Source organism: Neomonachus schauinslandi, chromosome 1 (genome assembly GCF_002201575.2).
Source record: "Neomonachus schauinslandi chromosome 1, ASM220157v2, whole genome shotgun sequence".
NCBI classification, from domain to species: Eukaryota; Metazoa; Chordata; class Mammalia; order Carnivora; family Phocidae; genus Neomonachus; species Neomonachus schauinslandi.
This window is the reverse complement of record NC_058403.1, coordinates 156,979,173-157,005,781: the sequence shown is the minus strand read 5'-3', so window position 1 is coordinate 157,005,781 and position 26,609 is coordinate 156,979,173. Positions and strand designations below refer to the sequence as shown.

The window sequence follows — 26,609 nt, the reverse complement described above, 5'->3', positions numbered from 1 at the left end:
ATAGCCAAGATGGGGAAGCTACATAAATATCCATTGACAGACAAACAGATACACAAAATGTGGTCTATACATACCATGGAATATTATTCAGAATTAAAAAAGGAAGAAATTCTGACACACACTGCAACATGGATGGACCTTGAGAACATTCTACTAAATGAAATAAGGCAGTCACAGAAGAACAAATACTGTATGATTCCACTTGTAAGACATACTTAAAGAAGCCAAATTCCTAGAGACAGAGAGTAGGATGGTGGTGGTTAGGGGCCTGAGAGAGTGATTAATGGTCACAGAGTGTAGTTTTGCAAGATGAAAAGTTCTGGAGATATGTTTCATAACAATGTTAACATACTCAACACCACTGTAATACCTTAAAAATGGTTAAAATGATCAATTTTTGTTAGATATTTTTACCACGATAAAAAAATCCATCATGAAAAAAATAATGATTAATTAGGCAGAGGTCAAATAGTAAATGAGAAAAACTAACAAGACAAAAACAGGGAAAGCAGTGGGGCGCCTGGGTGGCTCAGTTGTTAAGTGTCTGCCTTCCCCTCAGGTCATGATCCCATAGTCCTGGGATCGAGCCCCGAGTCGGGCTCCCTGCTCAGCGGGAAGCCTGCTTCTCCTCTCCCCCTGCTTGTGTTCCCTCTCTCACTGTGTCTCCTCTGTCAAATAAATAAAATCTTCAAAAAAAAAAGGGGGGGGGGAAGCAGAATGAAAGCATTTTTATATATGTATGTGTTATTTGGAAAGAAGACAGACATTATCTTTAGACTTTATTGTTCAAATATGCATACACAAAATTTAAGAGTCTCAAGGACCCATACTGTGGTCTCCAAGTATCATTTCCCAATAAAAGGAATGAGGGCTTGGAGAAATGATGATTTCATGTGTGGGGGAAGGAAAGTATAAGATGAGCCCAAACACCTTATAACACCAGAAAGCAAGGAATCTATTAAACACTAACAGGTTGGTCAAAAAAACTTAGAAGCCAACTCAAAGAGGCTCTCACTGGCCAGAGATGGGGCATGTAAGCATCAATAAGAATAAAAAATCACTGCAACAGATTAAAATGTATCAATCATGTTAAAAAAAATCCACTTGTTTATTATTTATAATGGGAAAAAAGAAAACAATCTCCTGGGTCACTTTTGAATGAAACACATGCATGTACTTTCATTTTTCCCCAAATCCACTAAACGAAAGTAAAGAATTTTTTCAAGGTCTAAAACCACAAAGACAAAAACAAAACAAAACAGAAGAGGAAACAAGAGCAACAAAGTCTGGGCACTGGAGGCATATGGATGAGTTAGGATTTCCTAATCTAGCAAGCCCCAAAGAGCCAAATCCTAAGCCAAAATGGGACAAGCTGAGAAGCAATCACACTTACATTGTCAAACTCCCAACTAAAATGCTCTCAAATAAGCAGCACTGGTTACCTTTGGAAGGGACGATGAAAATGGTTCTAAAAATAGGAAAACTGTTTGAAAGGCTGTTTAAGAAGCAGCTGGATCCCTAATTCCTCTCCCAGCACTGTAGAGCTGACAAATGTCCCTGTCCCCTGGCAGAAGACTGAAAATTGATTTTGCAAAGAGGGTAAAATAGAGGCCCTCTGACCCAGAGGACACGGGGCACAACTGTGGGAGGGGGCTCACACTCCAAGAGGGAGTAAATGAATTTATCCGTGCACGCCTTCTCTAACACTGAGGTGAACAGCCGTCTCCCCAGCCTGGCTCCCAGAACGCTGGCAACCAGCCCTTTATGCTCCCAGTAGGACAGACGTTCCTTTTTCAAAGAATCTAGTCGCCCAAGAGGAAGGACCTAAAAATGTTGACATTAAAAACTGTCAAATGGCCCAGCCAGTCCACCCTCCTGAGAAGCCACAGTTAACAAACCCCACTCCAAGCTCAAAGCTTCAACCAGCTTTTTGATGGCCCTCCTTAAATAGCTCTGAAAGAACCCACCAGACATCTGAGGAACAAAGACATGTGAGAAAACCAAGGCCAAAACTAACAAATAAGGAAAGCAACTTTTTAAAAGACTGTTTCAATATCCTCCAGGAGATAAGACATTGCACAGGTGAACAAAACTATTCCTTGAAATTAAACAGAGTGGGGCAAGAATAAAAGAGCCCTTAGGAATTTAAACATGGGTTTTAGACAAGGGTGGGGGCTGGCTCCTCCCCTAGGTTAGGCTAAGCCCCTCCCCATGCCCCGTGTGCTCCCTCTGCCCACACTCAGCCCGCCCACCCACTCCCATCCTTCCCTATGGTCCCCGCCTAGCTCAGCACTCACACAGTCTACATTCTCCGTCATGTTCAGAATGATGTAGTTCTTCCCGGCCAGATTGCTCCAGTCTTTGCAGATCACCTGGACAGTGAAACAAAAAGAAGGGCGACAGTTACAAAGGCACAAGGAAAGGCATCCAGAGAAAGCACAGATGGAAACCCTTTGAGAAGCCGGAAGGGGAAGGCCAGCTGCAGGTTCGTGACAGCTAGGTGGGAGCTGACAGCCTCTGCAGGGTGGCATCCCCAGATGTCTCCAGGGACCACACAGATGATGTCTTCAATGAGAGGAGGGGCCTGACAGGGCTTGCCCCAGCCACAGGCCTTCAGTGGCAACCCTGCAGGGGTTTCATGTTCCATAGGTCAAACAAAAACAGGCCTGCAGGCCAGATGCAGGGGCTGGCAATTTGGGCCTCCCTTCCCTTCTGTCCCTTCCCAGGTATGAGCACTGGCCTGGGCATGCGTGCTGGGCAGGCATGAGGAGGAGAGAAGAGGGCGACGCACGTACAGGGGTGGGGGTGGAGATGGGGGTGGGGGCACAGGTCAGGCAGTGGGAAGGCCCCAGGTGGCAGCAGTAGCTGTGAACAAGGCCAGACCAGGGAAGCCAAGCTCTTCCAGGAGCTTTGCGTGTTAAGTGTGGTGAGAACACCCAAGCAGGGCGAGGAGGTGTGCATCCCAAAAGTTCTGCTGGGGTTCTACATGCTATACAGGGGCCTCCCACCTCAGCCTGGCAGACCCTCTCAGCCCCACTGTGCAGCCAGGGGATGACCAGGCTCCTTAGAGAAAGCTGCAGCCAGATGGCCTTCATGTGCCGTTAACTTTACCTGAGTAGAATCCCAGGGTATTCTGGACTGGGCTTCGGCAGCCTGTCCTTCCTGGGGCTGCTGGCTCAGGTCTTCTCGCCCCAAGGTAGCAGAGGAAGGTGTCAGCTCCACATCTCGGGGGGCCAGGGGGAAAGAGGCTGAGACTCCAAGGTAAAGGGGGTCTTCATCTGGGCTCTCAGCCCCACTGGGAGCTTCTGTTTGAGGGAATGACGCCAAGGACGGCACCTCCCCTTGCTTGCCAGCCAGCCCCACTGCTCCCACAGTGGCCTCCTCGCTTACTTCCTGAGGGGCCTCAAACTCTACCCCATGCCCTGTGACTTGCAGCATTGCGCCCCCTGCCTCCTGGCTGATGAAGTCCTGACCCCCCAGGGTCACTGTACTTGGGGTGACTGCAGGTGGTGACAGGCTGGGCTCCATGCTGCTCCCCACCTCCACATCTGAGGAGGCCTGGTCCCCAGATTCTTCATGCCTGTGTTTGGCAGCCCCAGGCATCTGGCTGCTGCTGGTGGGAGAAAAGCTGTGGACCTGAGTTTGTGCTTCTTCTTGGGATCCGTTCACAGGCAGCAGCTCCTCTTCTTCCTCTTCCTCTTCCTTCTCTACCTCCTCCTTTTCCCTCTCCTCCTCCTCCTCTTCCTCCTCTTCCTCTTCCTCCTCGCCAGGAGCCATATGCCACGGTGGCTCCACCAGGTTCATCTTGGGCAAGGGGGAGGGCAGACTCGGCACTTCTTGACCCTGGCTGGTGTCTTCTATTGGACCCGCCTTCTCAGTCAAGTCTGGAAAGACGTAGTCTAAGGACAGAGACAGAAACCTCATTCGCTAGTTTCATCATCCATCACTGATCTGTTCAGTATTCACTGAACAGATAATATAAAGCAACCATGAGACCCACAGGGGGACAGTGGGAGTCGGATTACCAGTCCTTTTGGAAAGGGGTGGGAAATAAGGCTGGACACGGTGGGGGAGTGGGGGGCAGACTGTGGGGTAGACAGGGGCCAGGCTAGTCCTTGTTTCCTTCATGATGACAAAAATGACACAAATCTGCCATAAAATTCTATGAATACAGGAATGTATAAAGTAGAAAGAAAGTATGTATGATTGCACCCCTTGGAGATAGCCCTCGTTAACAGTACACGACGAGAAGTTAACATCTCCATCGTTCTTATAATGCATTTGTGTTTCCTCATCTGGGGATTTCGCCAAGAAGACCCCAGACAACCCACTAGAAAAGGTTCCCTTTATCTCTTTCCCAATGGGTTGTAATAGGAGGCCTCTTAGCAAAACCGTCGAATGAGGTCTGAGAATCTTCTGATCACGGGACAGATGAGACACAGAGATTATGACAATTGTTCCTAAACTGTGCTCTTTTGCTGAGATTTAAGCTCTAGCTGGGAAATAAAGAAAGATGTCAGGAGAGCTTAATAGCTGAGCCCAGAGCCTCCCAAAATGGCCAGGGTCGCTGTTGGCGGTGACAGGGGGGAATTTTATCCTCCCTGCCATTCCTGGGAATCATATCTTGAAGTGCAGAATTTAGGAGGCCTCCTGGACAGCAGGACTTTTCTGGCTTTTCAGTGAAGCCCAGGCCTCTTCAGGGTAACAACATAGCAAAGTCATGGGCCTGTTCTGTTGGAGATTCATTCAAAACACAGAAGCTATTTCTAGGTAGCAACTTTAATCGGCTGCCATTTTGTTGCAAAATAAACATCAAAGACTGTTTTAAAATACTCTTTGGATGGGAGAGAGACAGTTTAAGGGCCTCCCTCAAAATTTCTATCAAATGGTAGAACGGCTTTTCAACTGTCAAAGTTTTAAAGGTTTAAATAAATTTCTGGGAATGTGGATAGCAGAGGAGATCACAGGAACAAATAACAGCTCAGCCAAGACAAACACTAGGAAAGATGGTGGAGAAGGGAGGCTCCCTTCCTAACAGAATTAAGGAGAAAGAACAACTATGGGAGCAGTGAGGACACAGAACATAGAACATTCAGATAATTTTTGGGCGCCTGGGTGGCTCAGTTGGTTAAGCAAATGCCTTCAGCTCAGGTCATGATCCCAGGGTCCTGGGATCGAGTCCTGCATCGGGCTCCCTGCTCTGCGGGGAGCCTGCTTCTCCCTCTCCCACTCCCCCTGCTTGTGTTCCCTCTCCCGCTGTGTCTCTCTCTGTCAAATAAATAAATAAAATCTTTAAAAAAAAAAAAAAAGAACATTCAGATAATTTTTAAATTCCAGTTAGTATCTCGGAGAGACCCAAAGATATTGCATCTCTAAAATAAGAACAGGCTATGGGGCGCCTGGGTGGCTCAGTCGGTTAAGCATCTGCCTTTGGCTCAGGTCATGATCCTGGAGTCCCGGGATCGAGCCCCACATTGGGCTCCCTGCTCAGCAGAGGGTCTGCTTCTCCCTCTGCCCCTCACCCCGCTCGTGTTCTCTCTCTCACACTCTCTCTGTCTCTCACAAATAAATAAATAAATACATCTTTAAAATAAGAACAGGCTAATAAGAGAATCAAGTAAAAAAGAAAAAGTTTGTGGAAACTGAAATTAAATTGTCAAAATATAAAAATTCAATAGAACAGCTGGAAGAAAAAAGTCAAGGAAAAGCCTCCAGAGCAAAAGTAAGAGGACAAGAGAGAAAAGTTAAAAGATACAGATGATCAGTGCAAGAGGTCTAATATCTAACTAACATGATTTCCAAAAAGATAAGAATGCTTAAAATGGAGAGAATAAAGAACCAACAAAGAAGAAAATCTCCCACGCCCAGCAGCGGGAATCTTCACATTGAAAGGGTATATAATTGAGGTAAATGATAAAAGACTCACACCTAGCCTCATTCTCATGATATTTCAGAATTCTAAGGAGCAAGATAAGATCCTAAAAGCTCTCAGAGAAAGAACAGGTTAACCTATAAAGTAATAATAAAGAGATAATCAAATCATCTCCAAGCTTCTAATTCATAACACTAGCCTGCAGGAAGGAAATTGAAAATGTATTCAGAATTCTGAGGGAAGTGTACTTTGAAGCCGGTATTTTATACCCAACTAAACTATCATTCAAGTGTGATTACAAAATACAGACATTTTCATATATACAAAGACTTGAAGGTTTTTCAATCCACGGATTCTGAGAGAAGTACTTAAGGAAGTTCTCCAAGAAATCCAAAGAAGACATGGAATCAAGAAACATGAGAGGAAGTCATGAAAATAAATCTCTGGAGGGAAGCTGTGCAATGGGCCTAGAGAATAAGCATTCAAATTAGAACATGGATCCATATGGCTCTGAGAATTAGTACAAAAAGAAAAACTGACTCCCTATAAGAAAAAGTACAATTTTTAGAAGCTGAATGATCTTAGTGATAATTGAAAACCCACTATAATATTTAAATGAATAATTAAAATATTCTTTTGTTAAGCATACTATTTTTGAGTAGAAGTGACTGGTAACATCTTCCACTCCTCATCCCCTGCACACACTCTGTAGGGAAGCTCACCTATTCCCCACGCAAAGCAAAACAGCCATGGTGTTCAGGGGAGAGGTATGCTTGTGGAACAGAGAACACAGAATACTGCGGAGACCCACACCAGCCTCTAATACTGAGCAATCTAGTATCACCTTTATAAACATGAAAGAATGATCAAGATTCACAGGACATTAGGGGAAAGCCAGGCTCATGAAGAAGCATGAAGGAGAGAAAGCAAAGCAACCCACCTCTGAGAGAAGAGTTAATCTAGTAAACAAAGAGAACTTAGAAACCTTTCGTATTAACACCTTCAGAGAGACTCGAGGAAATTACACCCATAAAACAAGTATATAAAAGAATAAAAATATTTTACTTCAATAGAAGTAAAGCACTTTTAAATAGATCTGTTTAAAATTGAAATGCAATGCATAAAAACATAACTGAAATGGGCTGGATGGCCACTTGACAGGAAGATGATATAATAGCATGTCACATGGATGCTGGGGAAATGGACATATACAATCCCTTACAATCATGAGATTTTATGGTTAGAAGATTGTCCTGACAGCAATGTGCAAGAATTTGATGAGAGGGGATGAATGAAAGCAGAGAAAAGAGTTGGGGGCTTGCTGCAATTTCCGGGAGAGATAAACACAGGTGATGACATTGGGAATGATGAGAGAACAGGTTCAAGAGATGACCCCAAGGTAGACTTGATACCCTGTGTGCACTGGCTGACTAATAGGAAGAAGGGGGCACTCTGGCTGACTGTGGGGGCAGCCATGCCTGTAGCAGAAATGGTCAAGTCTAGAGGCAAAGTGCATGGGAAACCCTCAAGAAGTACTTGAACTAGCCAATAGGTTCAGTAAAGCCTAGAATGTGCCAGGAATATGGTGGATGGTGGTGCACTCCAGCAGAATCCCACTGAGGTAGGGGATTCTGCCCTCCCAAGAGGGCCAGCTGACTAAATAATCCCTCTACTCAATGTGATGCTGACTTTCCAAAAGTTGAGCTCTCTATCCCTCCAGAGACAGCCTGGCTCCCAACAGAATTCCCTCAACTAAGCTGGACAATAACAGGGGTCATGCTGTGGGTGGCGGGACCTGCACCCAGAAGACTTAGCCACCAACTTACTTGTCTAAGTGATGGTCAGTTCCTGGGTTTCTCTGGGCTTCCGTTTTTCATAGGACAAATGGATGCTGGTATATATGAGTTCTAAGGATCTTTCTAGCACTGATACTCTGCGTTTTGGAGATAGTTCTGACAAATGTGTCTCACACACCAATGGCATTAAAAACAACAACTCGGGCGCCTGAGTGGCTCAGTTGTTAAGCGTCTGCCTTCGGCTCAGGTCATGATCCCAGGCTCCTGGGATCGAGTCCCACATCGGGCTCCCTGCTCGGCAAGAAGCCTGCTTCTCCCTCTCCCATTCCCCCTGCTTGTGTTACTGCTCTCGCTATCTCTCTCTCTGTCAAATAAATAAATAAATAAATCTTTAAAAAAAAAAAATAAAAACAACAACTCTTCTACTGTCCTAAATAAGAATAATATAGGATTTATGAGACCACAAACTCTGATTGCCGAGCAAGGTGACTTTATTCTCCCTATGTTCCCAGCACCTAATACAGTGCCTGCTTGACCCAGTGCAGAAAAGAGAGCAATGTGTGTTTGGTGAACCCCTGACTGCCATCTTCTGCCTCCTGAACCCAGGACCTGTCCCTTTAGGGAGAGAAAAGAGCCTCCAATGGCACGGACTTCTCCCTCATTAGGCTCCCTACCTGTGGTCACTCCCAGATAGCCAGCCCCTGACTCATCATTTCTGCACTCCTTTCTCAGCGAGTTCATGGATCCCAAAGACTTTATCTACTGCCTCTCTGCTAAAGACTCCCAAATTTACATCTCCCACCAAGCCTTCACCCTATCCAGCCCTATCATCTTCAGAGACTTGACAAATCACTAAATGCCACACCCTGGCGCTCAGACTCAGCAGGACTTTTTTTCCTACTTTTTTTTTTTTAAACCACCTCTCAGCATCCAAAGTTATTCCTTCCTTTCTGTGATTTTGGTTCCACTGCTTGGCCACTGTGTGGCCTTGGACATGCACTTGACCTCCATGTGTCTCCTTTTCTTTATCTGTAAAATAACAACAGTACCTAGCACCCAGGGCTGTGGTCAGGATGCACTGAGATAAAACCTGGGCACAGCCCACACTACATAGCAAATGCCTGATTGATTTTAAGTATTCCACTACCTCCTCCTCCTTATTATCATTAAATTTTTATATTGTAAAATCATAATAGGAAAAATGGCACCATTTGGGGAGTCTGTCCACAGGCTGAGGAGCAGGATAAGCACCTGAGTGATAAATAAATCAAAGTGAATCCAGGGAAGAGGGCAGGGCAGGAAAGGATGATGCTTTCCTGACAAGCCTAGGTATGATCTGAGTATCAGAAAGGTCTCTTACACAGGAACAAGAATTTAATGAGAGACCCAGTGGGGACACAGACTATGAACCAGGGGTGTGGTGGGAAGTAGAACCTGAGCAGCTGGGGGACAGACCCAGGTGGGATGAAAATGGGGATGCCAGAAGAGTGGGTAGTGGGACTAGATCCAAATATGAGTGTAGACTAACAAGTAAAGAAACCATGCTCAGTCCAAGAGTAGAACCATGGTCTGATGAACTGTGAAAGATACAGCAGCACTTCTGTGATATTCCTGCCAAAAATGTAGAACCTGAATCTAATCATGGGGAAACACTAGACAAAATTGGGGGGTAGTCTACAAAATAACTAGCCTATCTCCTTCAAAAATGTTAAGGTCATGAAAGACAAAGAAAGACTGAAGAATTTTCCAGAATAAAAGTGGCAAATAAGGCATGAAAACAAACGTAGTACATGATTGTGGACTGGATAGTGAACTGTAAAAAATAATTTTGTTTTCTTTTGCTACAATGGACACTGGGGGGTGGGAGTGTGGCAAGTTTGAATACAGTTTGTCATCAAACTCTGTTGTATCCATGTCAATTTCCTGATGGTCACTGTACTGTGATTCTGTAAGAGAATGTCTCTGTTCTTAAGAAATATACACTAAAGTATGCAGCGTAAGTAAAGGGACACTGTGTTTGTAACCTACTGTCAAATGGTTTAGAAAAAAAAAATTGTATGTCTCTAAGTATATACACATATTTGGTAAAATGTTAACACTGGAGGAATCTGAGTGAAGGGTGTATGGGGATTATTCTTGCAAATCTTCTGTAAATTTGAAATTATTTTTTAAATAAGGAATTAGAGAGAGGGAGAGAGCATCACTTTAAGTACTGGCTAGTGAACATGCTAGGGCCACCAGAAGAGAAGTGAAACATGGCAGGGGACAGGGCAGGCCATCCTGGACTAGGAGCTTCCAAAGGCTCCAGGAGGAAGGAACACAGTTGCTGTGAGAGATGAATGGTCTTAGTGGACGGGGGAAAACGTGCTTTTCCCACTAAGGTGTCCAAGGAAAGAAGACCAGGCTTCCAGAGACTTGCGACACTGGCCTGGGAGAGGAAGCTGGAGCAGTCATTTTGGAGAGGCGATAAGCGGGTGAATTGGCAATGGAGGAAGAGAAGAAAAGCAAGGGGATGGAAAAGGAGAGGGATGCAGGAGAGGATGGCACCGCAGTGGGCAAGGCACAATGGGCCTGGCAAGGCAGGTGGCTGCCCCAGCCCCTGGTCTCCCAGTGCAGTGACAGTGGTATGTCCTGAGCCCTGTCCACTGCTGTCACCAACAGCTGTGACTCCACACGGGGAGAGCCTGTCCTGCTTAGTGCCCTAGGCTTTGCTTCCTATCCCATCTACTTCAGCATCTAGAGTTGGGACAGGAGGGTCCCACAAACCCCGAAACCTGTCTGGGACAAAGGCGTATCTGCAGAGCACTCCCTGCACACCCCATACCTGGACACAAGTGTGAACAAGCAGAGATGCCCAGGAGATACGTTCAAGACAGCAGGAAAGCCGGTCAAAGCCTGTCCCCTGGCCCCAGGAGGGTAGCAACAGCTGGGACACTGAAGAGAGGTGAAAGGTCCCCCACAGCTCAGACCCTCCAGAGGGGGCTCCAGCTTGGCCTCAGAGCATGGAAGGTCAGGGAGTGGCTATGCTGCAAGGACACTCAGGAGACAGGCAGCTCAGTCTCCTTGCTGTTGGTGAGACAGCAGAGGAATGCCTGGAACCTCTGCCAACCTCTCCCCACTGCCTCCACAGCGTCCCTCCCTGAACACGGGGTGCCAGCTCTGTGAAGTTGCAGTACCCCCTGGTGGCCTTCATTGGAAACTACATCTTCCCCAGAGCCCGAGGGAAATCAGGCTTCCAAAGGACACAGCCTTCCTTTTACACGTAAGGAAAAGAAAAGCTCACAGAGGGGAGGACACTTGCTCTAAATTGTGAAACTACACTTATCACAGCTGTAAAGTTGTAAAACTCAGGCTTGTGTATGATTAAAGCCAGTCTTTCAAGACACGCCTACTCAGTTAGGCCAACGCCCAGACTTGGCTTCAGACGCCAGGGAGGAGCAAACTGACAGCAGGAGCATCACCTCTCCCCATCCATCTGCACTGCAGGCCGTGGCCCATCTCTTGGAAGCTGGCTTGAATCACCAGACTAGTTGACAGGTAAGGACTCAAGGCTCAGCTTCAAGGTTGTGCAGCCAGGGGCTAGAATGCTGGCTGACCAGCCTCTAGGCCCTCCCACCACCCCTCTGGGACCTTGAGGCTGAGGTGAAATGACATGATGCATTCAAATCACCTCGCCCAGAAGACATGCTCTTCTCCCTGAGGCCATCTCTTAAAGTCGTGCTGCTGTCACACTCCACACCCCGAGCTCACTGCAGGTGAATCTGCAGGCAGGTGTTCCTGCAATGGGACTCCAAGGACCTAGGGGTTCTAGCTCAAGAAGGGACCTGAGAGGCCATCTGGACAGGAAATGGCTAAGTCTGGGTAAGATGGGCTGCCATCCTCTTCAAGAAGATGCCTCCTTAGGGGCGCCTGGGTGGCTCAGTTGGTTAAGCGACTGCCTTCGGCTCAGGTCATGATCCTGGAGTCCTGGGATCGAGTCCCGCATCGGGCTCCCTGCTCGGCGGGGAGTCTGCTTCTCCCTCTGACCCTCCCCCCTCTCATGCTCTCTGTCTCTCATTCTCTCTCTCTCAAATAAATAAAATCTTAAAAAAAAAAAAAAGAAAGAAGAAGATGCCTCCTTAGAGAGGTTTTTCTATGTTGGTGGCCTTTTTTTTCTCCCCAAATTCCTTAAACCCAACTTCTGTGGTTCCCTTACAACTTAAGCCCATTTCTGTTTTATCTGCTTAAGTGAGGAACTTCTGGGAAGCATCTCCCTGGGGATAAAAACCTATATATTTTCCCAGTTGCTCCAATTTAGCCTCCTTTGCCTGGGGCTCAACAATTGGGATTATCCCTCATTCGCAACCCCCTCCCCCTGTCATTCTTCATCTCTTGTGGAAACTCTGGATTCACCAGTTTTAAGAGTGGTTACAAAATCAGCAGAGTAGGTACACAATAAATATTTGCTGAGTGAATTGCTGAAAAGCGAACAAGATTCACGAGCTAGAAGCTAGTTAATGCAAGCTGGAAAGTAAGGCTTCTTGACTCAGGCAGCACGGTCTGAATTTAACACAGCACTCATGCTGCACTCTCCCCGCTGGACATGATTTGGCGGCTCGGAGGCAGCAGGGGGCCACTCTGATGAAGCTCCAGACCTCTGGACAACTTGGATTCTCCAGGCTTTTTCTTTTTCTTTTAATCTCACTCTGGGGGCTGGCTTTTGTCCCCTAAATAGATCGTGTTGCATCTCCTCTCTCCTATGTTTCATCAGTTTTGTAAGTCTCTTTCCCCAGCTTATCAAGGTCACACTGGACTTCATTTCTGCCTTCCAGGGTAGCCATAATCTCATGGATGACCCTTGGTAGCCGCTGAAATATTAATGAACTGACTCCCCTGTTTAAGATGTGAAATTAAGATAGGCACCAAGCCAGTGGCCTTGGAAGATCACTTTAAATGTCCCTTTTGCTTAATGTCAAATCACTGAAAATTGCCCCCTGAGTGCAACACTCAAGCCAGTTATTCAACCGAGTGTTAATACAAAAACACTCACGAAATTCACAACAGACTTGTATAAAACAGAGGTGCAAGGGGAGAAGCTTTCAGTATAATTAAAAATGACTTTTTAATGGTCAACCTCAGTAGTCATCAAAGAAATGTAAATTAAACAAGATGATACAGTTTTGGGGCTGCCAACTTGACAATATACGTATTTATTTCAAGATAATACCGAGTATTGGAAAAGTGCAGGAAACAGGCACTCAATCTGCTACTGACAGGAATGGAAATCAGGCCCCATTGGGGGTGGGGGGTTAACATGAATGAAAAGCTTTAAGAACAAACATTCTGAAGCTGTCATTTCACTCCTAGAAATGCACCCTAAGGAAACAATGAAGATGCTCATAATGACTCGGGTTTCAAGGATTCCCATCATGGCACAGCTCACAGAACAAAAAACTGGAGGCCATCCAGCGCTCAGGCAGCAGGCCACCAACTGAAGGGGTGGTAGCCGGGCCAGGCTTGGGAGACTACTCCTGCCTTAAAACTGAGGGTGGACAGCTCCGTTAGCTGACTTGGAGAGATGCTGGTACATGAAACAGCAGGACCTGTGCACTGTAATTCCATTTTTTATAAAAGCATATTTTACGTATTTCCCATATGGGAGAAATTTCCAGAAAGATATATGCCAAAATGTTAACATTCGCCAATTCTGGCTGATGGGATTAGGAGTGGTTTTTCCTTTCTTCTTTTCCGCATTTTCAAATTTTCACATAATGATACTTACTAGTAGTGTAAAACAAAAGTACAGGGATCTTTTTCTTTTTGGAATCTAGGTGCAAGTGCTTCTGTCAGCTGGCCTTCTTAGCAAACATGCCTGATTTGTGTGCAGTGACCCAGAAGGTCAAATCATTCAACAGCAGTTACGATATCAATGCATAAGAACCATTTCCAGGTCCCAGCAGACTAGCTTTGATGATCTGCTTTCTACAAAATTCATCACAGGCAATAGTAATTCAAGGGGTCTAATGAATGATTTCACATGGAGGAGTAGCAGATCTTAAAGAAGAAATCTCAAATTTGAGATTTCGCTCTGCCACTCGTTACCTGTGTGATTTAATGCCACATTTAAACCTCTCTGAGCCGGTTTCCTTAGTTATAAAACAGTGATCCTAACGATGCCTGCTTTTATGGATTTCACTGGGCTGCTGTGAGGTTAAAAAAAATGATGTGAATATGATTTATATAATAATATAAGCACTCATGAATGTTCCTTTATGCCCAACCATCACTTGGCATGTACTCCCCTCCTCTTGGTCCAGGACTGTGGGGCACTACCCCCTGGCTTCCAGGGGTGCTTGAGAGCCAGTCTGGACCAGAGAACCCAGTCCCTTTGGCCTCAGGACTGGGTCGTAGATGGGTTCATGACCCAGGGCAAACAAACAAGCCTCCATCCTGAGACTTTTCCAAAAGTGCCGGGGAAGCAGAGTTCTCTCTCTGTTGGGGCTGCTGAGTGAAAGGAGATGACACTGGAGTGACTGCGGGCTCTCTGAGCCACCACACAGGGACAACGTGCCTGAGAAAGAAGCCAGCCAGGGAAGGTAAGGCATGATGGAGCAAGGCAGGTGCTGATGTCCCATTTCAACACCTGGATCCCACCTGCCTGGGTTCTGCAGTTACTGAGCCAATCAACACCCCCTTTTTCACACAGGCCTGTGAGCCTGTTTGAGTTGCGTTTCTAGAACTTGCCAACTCCAAAGAGTTATTGCTTTTCTTGTAGAACACTAATTAGCTTGTTCACTAGGAAAATTAAAATTGCATGCAGAGAATTTTATTAAGGATATTGGAGAATGAAAGGGTGGAGGGTGACAGGAGAGACAGCCTTGGGATGAGTGGGTAACCCAGGAAACTGTTCTTAATCATTAACAATCTTGCCTGAATTACCTATCAGGTCTTAAGTTGGCTTGATGCTAGCTGGTGGAGGGGCAATCTACATTCCATTTCTTTCTCCCTACTTGGCTGAGACCACTCTTTTCACCTGAAATGTCAGAAAACCATAATATTTTAAAGCTGGAGAAGGCTTCGATCTATCAGTCCTCACTTACAGAGGAGAGACTGAAGCCAAGATTGGACAAGGAACCTGCTCAAGGTCACACCGCTCGTCACCAGCTGAGCAGAAAGACCAGTGACTATTTTTGCTGTGGGACCTCAGGATCGTCACTGTAGGAGAAGGAAGGCTCCAGCTCTGGCTCTTCTAGGTCCAACAAACTAGCAATGAGACGTATAGCAAAGTACTCGTGACAAATGGTTTCCTCTCTAACACATACCATCTCTGTGCTCCCACAGCAGGCCACCAGGCCCAGGCTCTCAGGAGCCACTGACTCCAGACTCAGCTCCACTGTAAGCAAGCTGTGCAGCCTTGGTCAAAGCTCTTACCCTCTCTGGGCCTGGGTTTCAGCATCTGTGAAGCAGTGACAACTCCTGCCTGTGGACCCTACAGAGTGGTTGTGAAGTTCAAATAAGCTAATCAAAGAGCAAATTCTATGGAAAAAAATTGGTGATATTTACTACATAAGATATAAGACATTACTGCTAGTCTCTAGTAAAATCGTTGAGCTGAGAGGCAACCTAATCGAAAGAGCCAAGGCTATGGAGTCTGAGAACTCGGGTTTGATTCCTGGTTCTTACACTTAGTAGCTAGACTGTTAGGCAAACTCCTGGAGCCTCAGTTTGTTCACTGGTCAAATGGGAGTAACAATATATACTTGTTTCTGTTGAGATTAAATGAGATAATATATTGAAACACCTAATATGGCACCTGGCACATGCTAGGTGTTCATATATGGGTCAATATCATAATTACTAGGAAGGTAATGGGTCTGAGATTAGGCCCATCCACAGCATGGCTTTCAACAGTCATTGCTCCTGGGCACGGATGTATCCATGTCCCCAAGGGCTGTGTTAGGACAGCACTTAGCATGGTCACTCTGACCTCTGGACAGACTCCTCCTCCAGGCAGACCCTTTGAAGGTTCCTTGAGTCTCCTCCAACCTGAGGAGCAATGCCCTCCTTCCTTCCAGAGAACCCTAGATGGAAGCCTCGGACTTGTAGGGTCAGGAGCAGAAGAGGGCAGAGGCAGAGGGCACTGCCTCCCCGTACAAATGAGCCTCACACCTGGAACACTTTCTGTTTCTGTTAAGGCCTCACACTGTATTATCAAGGTACCGTGAGGGTGCAGGAGCAGGAACAACTAGCTTCACGTCAGGGCCACTGCTAGCTCACAGAGATGCCCCTCTGGGCAGATGACTTAGAAAAAGGCACTCCTTCCATCCAGCCCCTGACCCGGTGAGTAGTGTGAAGGCTGCACTGCAGCCCCAGCTCCCCTGCTCGGCAAGGTGCCCTTAGACAGGGCACCACCCGCACAACCATGTGCAGTCCTGCCCACTTGGTAGAGATGAAAAGGCCTCTCAGAGGCTGTGTCTTCTGAGCTGGGTGTTGCAGGATGATGATGACAAGTCTGCCAGGCAGCTGGGATGGAGAAGAGCGCTCCAGGCAGACAGGACAGGAGGAAGGGCACCACAGGCTCAGGGAACAGGCCTGAGAAGACACTGATTCTCAGTCCAGCTCTGTCACATACCAAGTGTGACCTTGTTAAAGCACTTAGCTTCCCTATGCATCAGTCCCACATCTGCCAAGCGGGGATGATAATAGGCTCATGAACCGACGCAAGCAGGAGAAGGGAAGGAGATGAGGCCAAGGGGAAGGCTGGGCCAGAACATCAAGAGAATTTTCTGCAGTACTAAGATGTTTCGCTTTTATCCTGTGGGTACTGTGTTTTCACAAATTGCCTCGGGGATGTACAGAGAAGAGACTGACCCGAGGAAAGGCAAGGGCCCAGCGGGAAGGTGAGTGACGAGGGAGCCTGGCAAAAGCAGCTCTCCTTCCACCCCCTCCTCCGGGGCTCTTGCCCATTCTTCGTGCAGGGCACCTGAGTCCCCATCTCACAGTCGTTCAGGGCATCTAGTAGAGATGAGGAGACAGACCACACCATAGAGCTGGCACAAGGAGAGGAATGGACGCGAAGTGCCCAGAATATATATTCAATGAATGGCAGCTCTTTTCACTATTAAGAGACCCAGAGAGGCTAATGCGAGAAGAGAGACGAAGTGAAAGGAAAAGGAGGGGAAGGGAAGGGAGAGGCAGAGAAAATCTGAGTTCATTAAAGCCTCAGGGCCATCCCACTGTGATCCTGAGGAAGGTCCTAGGCTCAGCGCCGTGGCTTTCTCGGCCGAGGCCCTCGGAACGACTGCTTGTCTCAGACTAGAATCTCAAGAGTCTACACAAGAAGAAAAGCCCAGAGAAAGACCCAAGTACATCTAATTGCCGAGTGCTTCTTTTCCATGACAAGGGGATAGATTTATCAGCCTGTGCTGCTGTGGTAACAGGCTAGCTTTATGGGGGAAATGAACTAAATCCCTATCTTATACCACATACCAAAGTAAATTACTGCTAGAATAAAGGGTTGAATGCAAAAATTTAGGATGAAAAAAATAAAGGAAATAAAGATGCATATATCTCAGGGAGGGAAAGGATTTTCTAAACATAAAGCAAAGAATAACACATAAAAACATTTCATACATTTCAAAAGAAAGACTGTCCAAGTTTGTAAAAAATTAATGTTATGTCAAAAATTACTAAAATAAAAAAAGTAATTGATAAACTGGAAAAATGTTTTCTATATATATCAGAGAATGTATCCTTTTTATATGAGGATTGGTACAGTGGTAAGAAAAAATTAAAGCCTCAATAGAAAAAAATGGAGAAGTAATAATGGGTAATATCGAGTACTTATGATGTACCAAGTGCTGTGCTAGTGCATTAAATGAATTACTGCATTTAAACCTCACAACTCTATGATACTATTTCCTAGATGGGAAATCTGAGGCTCAGGTTGCTCCTTGCCAAAAATCACACAGCCGTTAACTGTCGGTGCTGAAACCTTGGAATCTGCCTGACGCCAGAGCCTGCTCTTCATTATACTATGCCTCAAATTGGAAAGGACTGTAAGTGGTCAGAATATGTATATATATACACACACACATATATGCTAACATTCACTAGCAATCAAAGGCCATTTTAATTTACCTATCAAGTTGACCAAGATTTCTAAATGACAAAATGCAATGCGGGGAAGGGTCCAACAACCTGGCATTCATCCCACCTCTGGTGGGTATGGAAACTGGAAAGACCTTTCTAGAGGCCGATTTGGAAATATTTAACAAAAGCCTGTGTAAAGATTGCTATCCTTTGTGGCAGACATGCTCCATCCCCCTTTGTGGCAGACATGATCCTCTCTCTACCCTTCTCTCCCCTGTCCTCTGCCCTGGGAGATGGACCCCAAGAGTCACCACAACAGGCCGTGTCCCTGCTTCCCGACCAGACTCCTCAACAGAGGCAGGGGAAGAGAGAAAGACAGGGATCCTGGCAGAAGATGGGAGGAGAGGGGATCAGGTATTTCCTCCCCTGGTTTCTCCCCTGCTGGGTCATTGCTCTTGCCAGATCACTTGCTTTCCACCACTCTCTGTCCCTCCTGGTTCCCTTCATCCCTCCCTCCCTCCATCCCTTTGGGTGTAGGGGCACTGAGTCCTCCGCTGCCACGGGCCCTGGACTCCTCTGTGGTTGGCCTATCACCTGCCCACACCTTTCTAAGTTCCTTGTTCTATAAATAAACCCTCCCTGGACTATCTCAGTTTGGTCACGTCTTCTTTTTCCGGGTGGGATGCCGACTGATATGTCTTTACACCTAGCAATTTTATTCTAGAAATCTATCACGAGGGGCGCCTGGGTGGTTCAGTCGTTAAGCGTCTGCCTTCGGCTCAGGTCATGATCTCAGGGTCCTGGGATCAAGCCCCACATCGGGCTCCCTGCCCAGCGGGAAGCCTGCTTCTCCCTCTCCCTCTGCCCCTGCTTGTGTTCCCTTTCTCACTGTGTTTCTCTCCCTGTCAAATAAATGTATAAAATCTTTAAAAAAAAAAAAAAAGAAGAAATTTATCACTAGGAAACAATCAGAGAAGTGCAAAAATACATAATGATAGTTTTAGCAGCGTTAAAACTGGAAACAACCTAAATATTCAACAACAATAGGGAGCTGGGTTTTTTTTTTTTTTTTAAGATTTTATTTATTTATTTGACACAGAGAGAGACAGCGAGAGCAAGAACACAAAGAGGGGGAGTGGGAGAGGGAGAAGCAGGCCTCCTGCCGAGCAGGGAGCCCAACGTGAGGCTTGATCCCAGGACCCCAGGATCATGACCCAAGCTGAAAGGAGACACCTAACAACTGAGCCACCCAAGCGCCCGGGAGCTGGTTTTATACATATGATGAGCCACATGACAAAATACTATGTAGCCATCAAAAATCAGGTTTAAAAAGAATATTTAACGATGTGGAAATACATTTATTAAATATTTTACGTGAGGGGCGCCTGGGTGGCTCAGTCATTAAGCATCTGCCTTCGGCTCAGGTCATGATCCCGGGGTCCTGGGATCGAGCCCCACATCGGGCTCCCTGCTCAGAGGGAAGCCTGCTTCGCCCTCTCCCACTCCCCCTGCTTTGTTCCCTCTCTCGCTGTGTCTCTCTCTGTCAAATAAATAAATAAAATCTTAAAAAAATATTTTAAGTGAAAACATTATGATTCCAATTTGGCACATAAGTGACTACAAGGATGTATCCCAAACTATTAATAGTAATTCTCTTTTAGTTGTGAGATTATGGGTGACTTTTGTTTCCTTCTTTGCATTTTTCATATTTTCTACAATTTCCAGGGATTATTTTCATAATTAGAGGACATAAGTCCAAAATATTATATACCCTAAAGAGAAAAATTTGAACTACATTCTGTAACAGCCTGCCACTGTGTGCACGGGCGAGCACACACACCATGTGGCGGTCCAGCATTTACAAACAGGCTCCTGCTGGCCAAGAACGTGCATAGTTGCTGAAGCCAGGAGCATGGCGAGCGTGCTCCGCCACGTTTGCATCCAGCCCCTAACTGCATGCATTCCAGCGTGGCCCCAGGCCTCGGGTAGCTGGCCCCCACAGGTCCATCAGCCATGCTCTGGAAACCCACGAACTAGCTCTGGGGTGTGACCGAGAGAAGGGAGGTGCCTTGATCAGGGGTCAGAGAGACCTCAGGAGGGGCACAGGAACCTTCGACAGGGACAATATAGCACAGCAGGGAAACGGCACCCCTAGACCTTGGGAAGCCTCGGCTTGGATCATGGCTGAGCATACGAGCATCTGTATGAACTTAGGCAGGCTTTTAACGGCTCTGAGCAGCAGTTTTTGCATGTTTACACGGGGAGAAAGTTTCGCTCCCAGGCTGTCCCATTATATGGAGTTACATGAGCACAGAACATGGGCTCCCTAAACAGAAGCGAATGTTAAAGAGAAAAGAGCCTCTGGGACCAGTAAGACACTGGGGGTCCCAGAGACTCGCCTGTGGTGTACATGCGGGCAGCAGCACGGTAAAAGCTGGCGGGAAGAGACAAGAGATGTGATCGGAGCAAGGAAATGGTCCTCTGGCATTTTGCCTAGCCAGCCTCACTCCCGGCTACAATGAGCACCTACTCTTAGGTAAGAAGAGCTACCTGCAGTGGGTCCCAGGTCCAGACTGGAGTCATTCAGCTCCTCCTCCTCTTCCCAGAAGTACTGTGGTGGCTGCAGAATGCGCGACTCTTCACTCTCTTCACTGGGAAAACCCGAGCCAGGGGCTCCCAGGCCAGCTCCCAATCCCATGGCTTCACTGGGCTCCTCTGAGTCCAGTGGCTCCAGGCCCGTGGGTGGCAGGAGGTCCAGCAAGGAGGTGGAGGTGAGGCCCTCTGGGCCAGGCTCATCGGACCCAGCTGCACACGTGCCCAGGGACGCTCCTGCACAGACACGAAAGCCAGATGGTTAAGAGAGGCCGGAAAGGCCAGACTGCCACAGGGTTAAGACACGTCTCCAGGGGCGCCTGGGTGGCTTCATCAGTTAAGTGTCTGCCTTCGGCCCAGGTCACGATCCCAGGGTCCTAGGATTGAGCCCCACATTGGGCTCCTTGCTCAGCAGGAAGCCTGTTTCTCCCTCTCCTCCCCACTATGCTCTCTCTCACTACCTCTGTCTCTCTCTCTCAAGTAAGTAAATAAAATCTTTAAAAAAAAAAAAAAAAAGACATGTCTCCAACAGCAAAGAACACAAGGGTGCTGGTGACTTGCGGGGAGACACTCCTGACACCCAGGGGCTGCCAGGGGATTCTGAGATGCTGTTCTCACTCCACAAAGGCCAAGCTGTTTAGCCCTCCCCATGGCAGGGGCAAAGGGGAGACCAAGGGAGGTGGGCAGGAGAGAGTGAGGTTCATCTGACTCAGCACCTGCTGGGCATTTGTTCACTCAGAAACGGCCACCAGTACCCATCTTCGCTACAATTGTGCTGGGTGCTCAGCACACAAACGCAGTGAAGAACAAGTCCCAGATTTGAAGGACCTTGTGTGCACTCTGTTCCCCAGGCTTCTGTCCTAAGCTGAACATTTTCCAAAACTGCATTAAGAACGAGATTTGTATTTCAGCAATATGATCTCTGGAACAGTCTTTAAAGACTATGTGAGATTGCAGGTCAGACTCAGCCAGCATTGGTAATAACATATTGTTTAGCATCTTGGATCCCTCTCTCCTAATTTATAAAACAAACGAACAAAACCCAATAAATTAAAGGGCATCTTTTTTCTGTCTCTCTTACTTCCATTCACTAAGAAGAGGAAGACAGCACTATTGGCCAGTTTCACACCTTAATTGCTAGCTTAGTCACACAAATATTACTAACTTGCTCTATGTCTTCTGGAAAGTTGCTTAAAACCTCTGGGTCTATCTCCTCATCCCCAAAAATAAGGAAGGTGGTTGAAATGACCTCCAAATTTTCTTTTCCAAGACTAATGTTCAATGATGCAGTAAAGAGTTACGTCCTGCTCTCCCCGTTCCGCACTGTGCCCTGGCCTGAATAGTTCACGGAAAATTTTCACGATGTTTAAAATAAAAAACGAGAGCTGACGCTATTGGTGCTGTGTGCTAAATGCTCTGCAAGCATTATCTGAAACTGAATCTTCACAACCACCCTATGAAGTCGTGGTAAGCCCTAAGCTCGGCACCCAGAGTATGATGGAGACTACGCGTGTTATGTATGCACGGTCGGACAATACAGGACCATGAATACAACATGTGATCGAAAGGAAAGCCTTCCAAGTGAAAGGCGCTTAACACAGTTAAAAGGTGTGGATGAGGATAAACAGGTCTTGAAATCAAACACAGGAGGATGTTCTAGTAGAGAGAGCTTGGGCCAGGGAAGCAGGTTTGCGTTCCGGCTTCCCTGAGTGAGCCACTCTGGGTAAGCTACTTTTCCACCAGGGGCCCCAGTCCTCATCTGTAAAGCAAAAATTCCACAGCCCTCAGGGAGGCAGGGGTCTCAAATGAGGTAAGCTCTATGTGAACAGTGCTCCAGTGAGCAGACTTCCAGAAATCTAAGTGTTATTAGCCTTCATAAAGAACAGAGAACTGGGACATTCTTGGCCAGGAAAAAAGAACATTCAAGAGAGACAATGGTCAGTATCTTCAAATATATTAAAATAGAAGGTTTATGTGAATAATAAAGACCAGAGTTATTCTACGTGACTTCAAAAAACCAAAACAAAACAAGGACTGATGGGTGGAAACATGGCACAGCCTCCAAACCTCAAAAGGCCTTTAACCAGAAACAGGTAATGCCTAGGGCTACCTGCGCCCACCCGCCCAGCTCCTGCTCCTGCTTCCAGCCCCGGCTTCTGAGAATTACTCCGTGGCCACTCCCCGTCTGGGCTAGGCACCACACCTAGTACCACAGCCTTCTGAACCAATCACTGCACTCTTCTCTCAAACTGTAACAGGCCATCTACGGCCTCCTTCCCTCACTCACTGTGTCTCGTGTCTGAGTCAACTTGGTCTGTCCAGTGCCTCGACAGTCTCTGAAAAATGATAGGAACTCAACAGGTGTTTGAATACATGAACAAACAACCGTCTTGTTTCATAGGTGAAATAAGGGAGAGCTCAGGCCCTAAGGTCAAATAGCGAGTTAACAGAAGCACTGTAATTAGCTGGTTTCTCCCCTCAAAAATGACCATTGTTTGAAAAGTGTAGTCTAAGTTTTAAATGTGATACCAGCAAATACAACAGCCCTGTTTTGTAGAAGTGGTACCCCCAAGATTGGGGGAGCCAAATGCGATAAACTTACCTGGAAAAAACTCACACAGTTCACAAAGAAAAAAGTCAACTGATGAGAAATGTTTGTAATAATTATATAAACATTTTACAGATCTCCAGGTCACCTGAGCAGCCAATCTTTGAAAGGGCCATTGGGAGAAAACCTTTATCAACAGATACCAGCCTTTAGCGGGTATGTTTTATGTCAGCCTCTTTAGAAAAGCGCAAACTGGTTTTCTTTAGGAATTCTTGGGATTTTAGCCACTGGAGGCTCAAACTTGCATTGCCTCTTCAAAAACCTGAGAGCTGCCTCTCTCAGAGCTGAACTGGGGTATGGTGGGAGAGAAGTCAGTCCCTTCTAGGCCTCCACGTAGCGTGGATCTTGAGGAAACTATCTCGGCCTTCTCAAGGAAAGTCTGACCAGGAGTCCTGTTGATTTCCCACCTCTGGAAATCAAATACTGTGTAGTCAGTGAAGCTCTCTTTGCAGAGGACTAAGTGAGGTCTGGTGAGTTCGCTGGGACCACGCCCTACCATTTCCACAATGAGGTGAGTTTCTCCATTCTCTGAAGGTCTCTCCTCCACCTGTCAGGCAGAGAAGCCCCTGTCTCCTTCCACCTTCTCCCCCCTCCCTCCTTCTCTTCCTTTCCCAAGCAACCGATAATAATGAACAGAGATTTTGATAATCTTGCCGAAAAGCTGTGTGTGAAAAAAGGAATCTGGGTTTTCATTCCTTCTCCAGTAAATAGTTCCATTTTCTTGAAGTTCTTTTTCCCTGTGATGATTATTTTTTCTTTATATAGGCCTTGATATTTTCAAAAGCCTTGGCAATGGGTAATTAGGTAATTTCGAGAGGTTGCTTATTTTCAAACTTGCCCACCAAAATAGTAGCTGAGCCCTAAGCATTCTGTGTATAATTGCTTTTGCACTTGATAATTAATCTGCCTTAATTGAGACGCCATCTGATTTAAAATTTCAGAATTACATTCTCTGTGACTGATTTTCTTTTTTCTTCTTAAAGATTTATTTATTTTGAGAGAGAGTGTGCACGCGCGTGCACACACACATGCGCGAGTCGGGGAGGGGGGCAGCAGGAGAGGGGAGAGAATCTCAAGTAGACTCCATGCTGAGCACGGAGCCCAACACGGGGCTCAATGTCACAACCCAGAATCACGACCTGAGCCGAAACCATGAGGTAGACGCTTAACCAACTGTGCCACCCAGGCGCCCCTGATTTTCTTTTTTTTTTTTCTCTAGCACCTATAATTTTCTGATGCTTCGTCACTCCAAACAGAGAGAGGGAGAGAAAAAGAAGGCACATGAAAACGATTTGGGGACCAGCCTCAAAGAATTGAAAATCTGACCCAAACTCAGAAAAAGAGGTAAAGAAAGCAGGCTTATATCTCAGGGGGTGAAAAAAACAAGGCCTTAGTAATCTGCATGTTTTATCTCCCCTGCAATCTGCTCCTGATCCAAACATCCTTTTCTGATTTCCACCATCAGCTACACCCCCACCCTTCCCCTCATCAGCAGCTTTGAAGTACAGCTCTCCCTAAGCCCTTGCCAGATACCAATACGGGAGCTGCCCAGCAGCATCTGCCACACAGCCCCCACACCCTTAAGTGTCAGCTACAACAGAAATTGTCTAGAACAATCACCCTACCACACACACACTTACACTCATGTGCGTGTCTGGATGTGTCTGAGAAGCAATGCCCAAGGCTTCTTGAAGAGTTTCTACAGAAAGGTATATAAGAAAGAGACATACTAACAGACACATACATGTCACCAAGAGGAAGGTAATATGTACATCACGAAGTGTGAAGGGGAGGGAGGAGGTGGGAGGGAACGTAGAAGGAGTAAAGCTGCCCACAGTCATCCATGGCTAGCCACAGCTGGGCATGGGCCCTGACACACTTTGCTTGCCAGTTCTGGCGTGGCTGTTGCACAAAGAAAGAGCAGACTAATCAATATATAATTTATTTGTTGAATCTCACCTCTTCCAGAGGATTCAAGCTATGCAAACATAGACATAGGTGTATGTGAGTGCATGAGACAAATGCCAATGGACATATTTCTGTGCACACCACTTAGGTCCTTACCCATCTCTGGACTGATGGTGGCGAAAAAGTACCCTCGCTGAACTGACCCTTCCCAGGGCATGCTCAGGAGCATGAGGTCCCTTTCCCCTCCCAGTCATTTTCCCTGGGATTCTGTCACTATGGGCCCATGGCAATGGCCCATCTCACTGCCACCATCAAGCAAAGACCACTCTCCCCCTTCGGGCAGAGACCCTTCAAAGGCCTCTCCTTCACTCACACAGATGCACACCTGTGCCTGTATCTTTGGGGGTTAACTTCACGGGAGATGACTAAGTAGCCAGTGTCCCAGGTCAGCTCCCACGTACACACACACACGTTATACTCCTGTGTCCATCAGAAGTGGAGTCACTCAAGGCCATCTGATAAGTGAACATGTACACAATACACACACATGGGCACACACACTCATTCCAGTGTGTCTTTCCACCAACACCAATTAGCAATTGCCCCTTAATATGTACTCATGGCATACTCTCCCCTCTGCTGTGTTGGCCACATGGAGAAGCTGTTCAGTCATGTCCTTATTTGACCCACCTCTGCAGACAGCACTTCTACCCATCCCCATTCAGTGGTGGTGGCCTATCTGGGAGGCTGCTACATACCCTGTGCCCACCTGCCAGGCACACACCTGAATCCCGTGTCTGCCGCTGGGAAGCTGCTCAGCAGGCTCTGTCACAGGCACATCTATTTCACACCTGCCCCCCACACCCAACCTGTCATCGCCCACACACACTGCCCTTGTGCACTGCTGAATGGAAACCACATCTGAGTGTCTCTCACACGCATCCATGCGTGGCAGCTGCGCAGGCTATCCAGCAGTGTCACTGTCACAAGCAGAGACCTGGTTGCTGTCATACCTCTTCTTTTTGTGAGCTCCTAATAAAGTTGCCCAGCAGTCTAGACAGCCATTCACAATGACACACCCCCCCTCCTGTCCGGTACCACACGCGCGTAAACACACCCCTCATTGTCGCAGCAGCTGTGTGTACGGCTCTTTGGCACTTTCCCCCTCGGAGCCGCAAGACACCCGCGCCCACGCTCGCTGTGGTGACCCCACGGGACCTGTAAATGCCGTCTCCCCATCCCTGTGTGGCTGTCGCGGAGGTGGCAACCCGGGTCCGCCCTCCTCTCGCCAGTGCTCCTGCCCTCCCCAAAGGCCCCCTGAGCAGAGCCCCCAGGGAGCGCGTGCAGGAGCGCCCGCCGCTACACTCCGCGCGCCTCCCCTGCGTGTGTGTGTATGTGTGTTTGTGTGGGCACACGCACGCCCCCGCGCCGGGGAGCCGCTCTCACACTAGGCACACGCGGTGTCCCCACGCCCCCCCGGCCCTGGGAGCGCGCGTGTCGCGGACCGCGCAGCAGTCCAGCCGAGCCCCGCGCTCCCGCGCCTCGCGCGCCAGCCCCTTTGTTGGCGGCCGGGGAGCTGTCCAGCACCGCGGCCCGCCGTCACCGCTGCCACCCGCCTGTCCCGGCCCCGCTGCCGCCCGCCCGCACGGGGCGCACTCACCCCCAGCCAGCAGCAGCAGCAGCGGTGGCAACAGCGGCGGCAGCCCGGCGGCCCGAAGCAGCCAGCCCATGGTGCAGCCGTCGCCGCCCGCAGCCGCAGCGG

At 47.5% G+C, this 26,609-nt stretch overlaps 1 protein-coding gene across 1 annotated transcript in view; it reads right to left on the bottom strand.

Moving 5' to 3' along the window:
• Positions 1 to 26,577, bottom strand: part of PODXL2 (podocalyxin like 2) — a 36,289-nt gene extending 9,712 nt beyond the window's left edge. The window contains exons 1-4 of the mRNA XM_021695272.1: positions 26,508 to 26,577; positions 20,290 to 20,568; positions 3,112 to 3,899; positions 2,298 to 2,372 (exon numbers count right to left, since the gene is read on the bottom strand). Of these exons, the coding sequence (XP_021550947.1) occupies positions 2,298 to 2,372; positions 3,112 to 3,899; positions 20,290 to 20,568; positions 26,508 to 26,577 (1,212 nt within the window). The remainder of the gene's footprint in view (positions 1 to 2,297; positions 2,373 to 3,111; positions 3,900 to 20,289; positions 20,569 to 26,507) is intronic.
• Between the last annotated feature and the right edge of the window lie 32 nt (positions 26,578 to 26,609).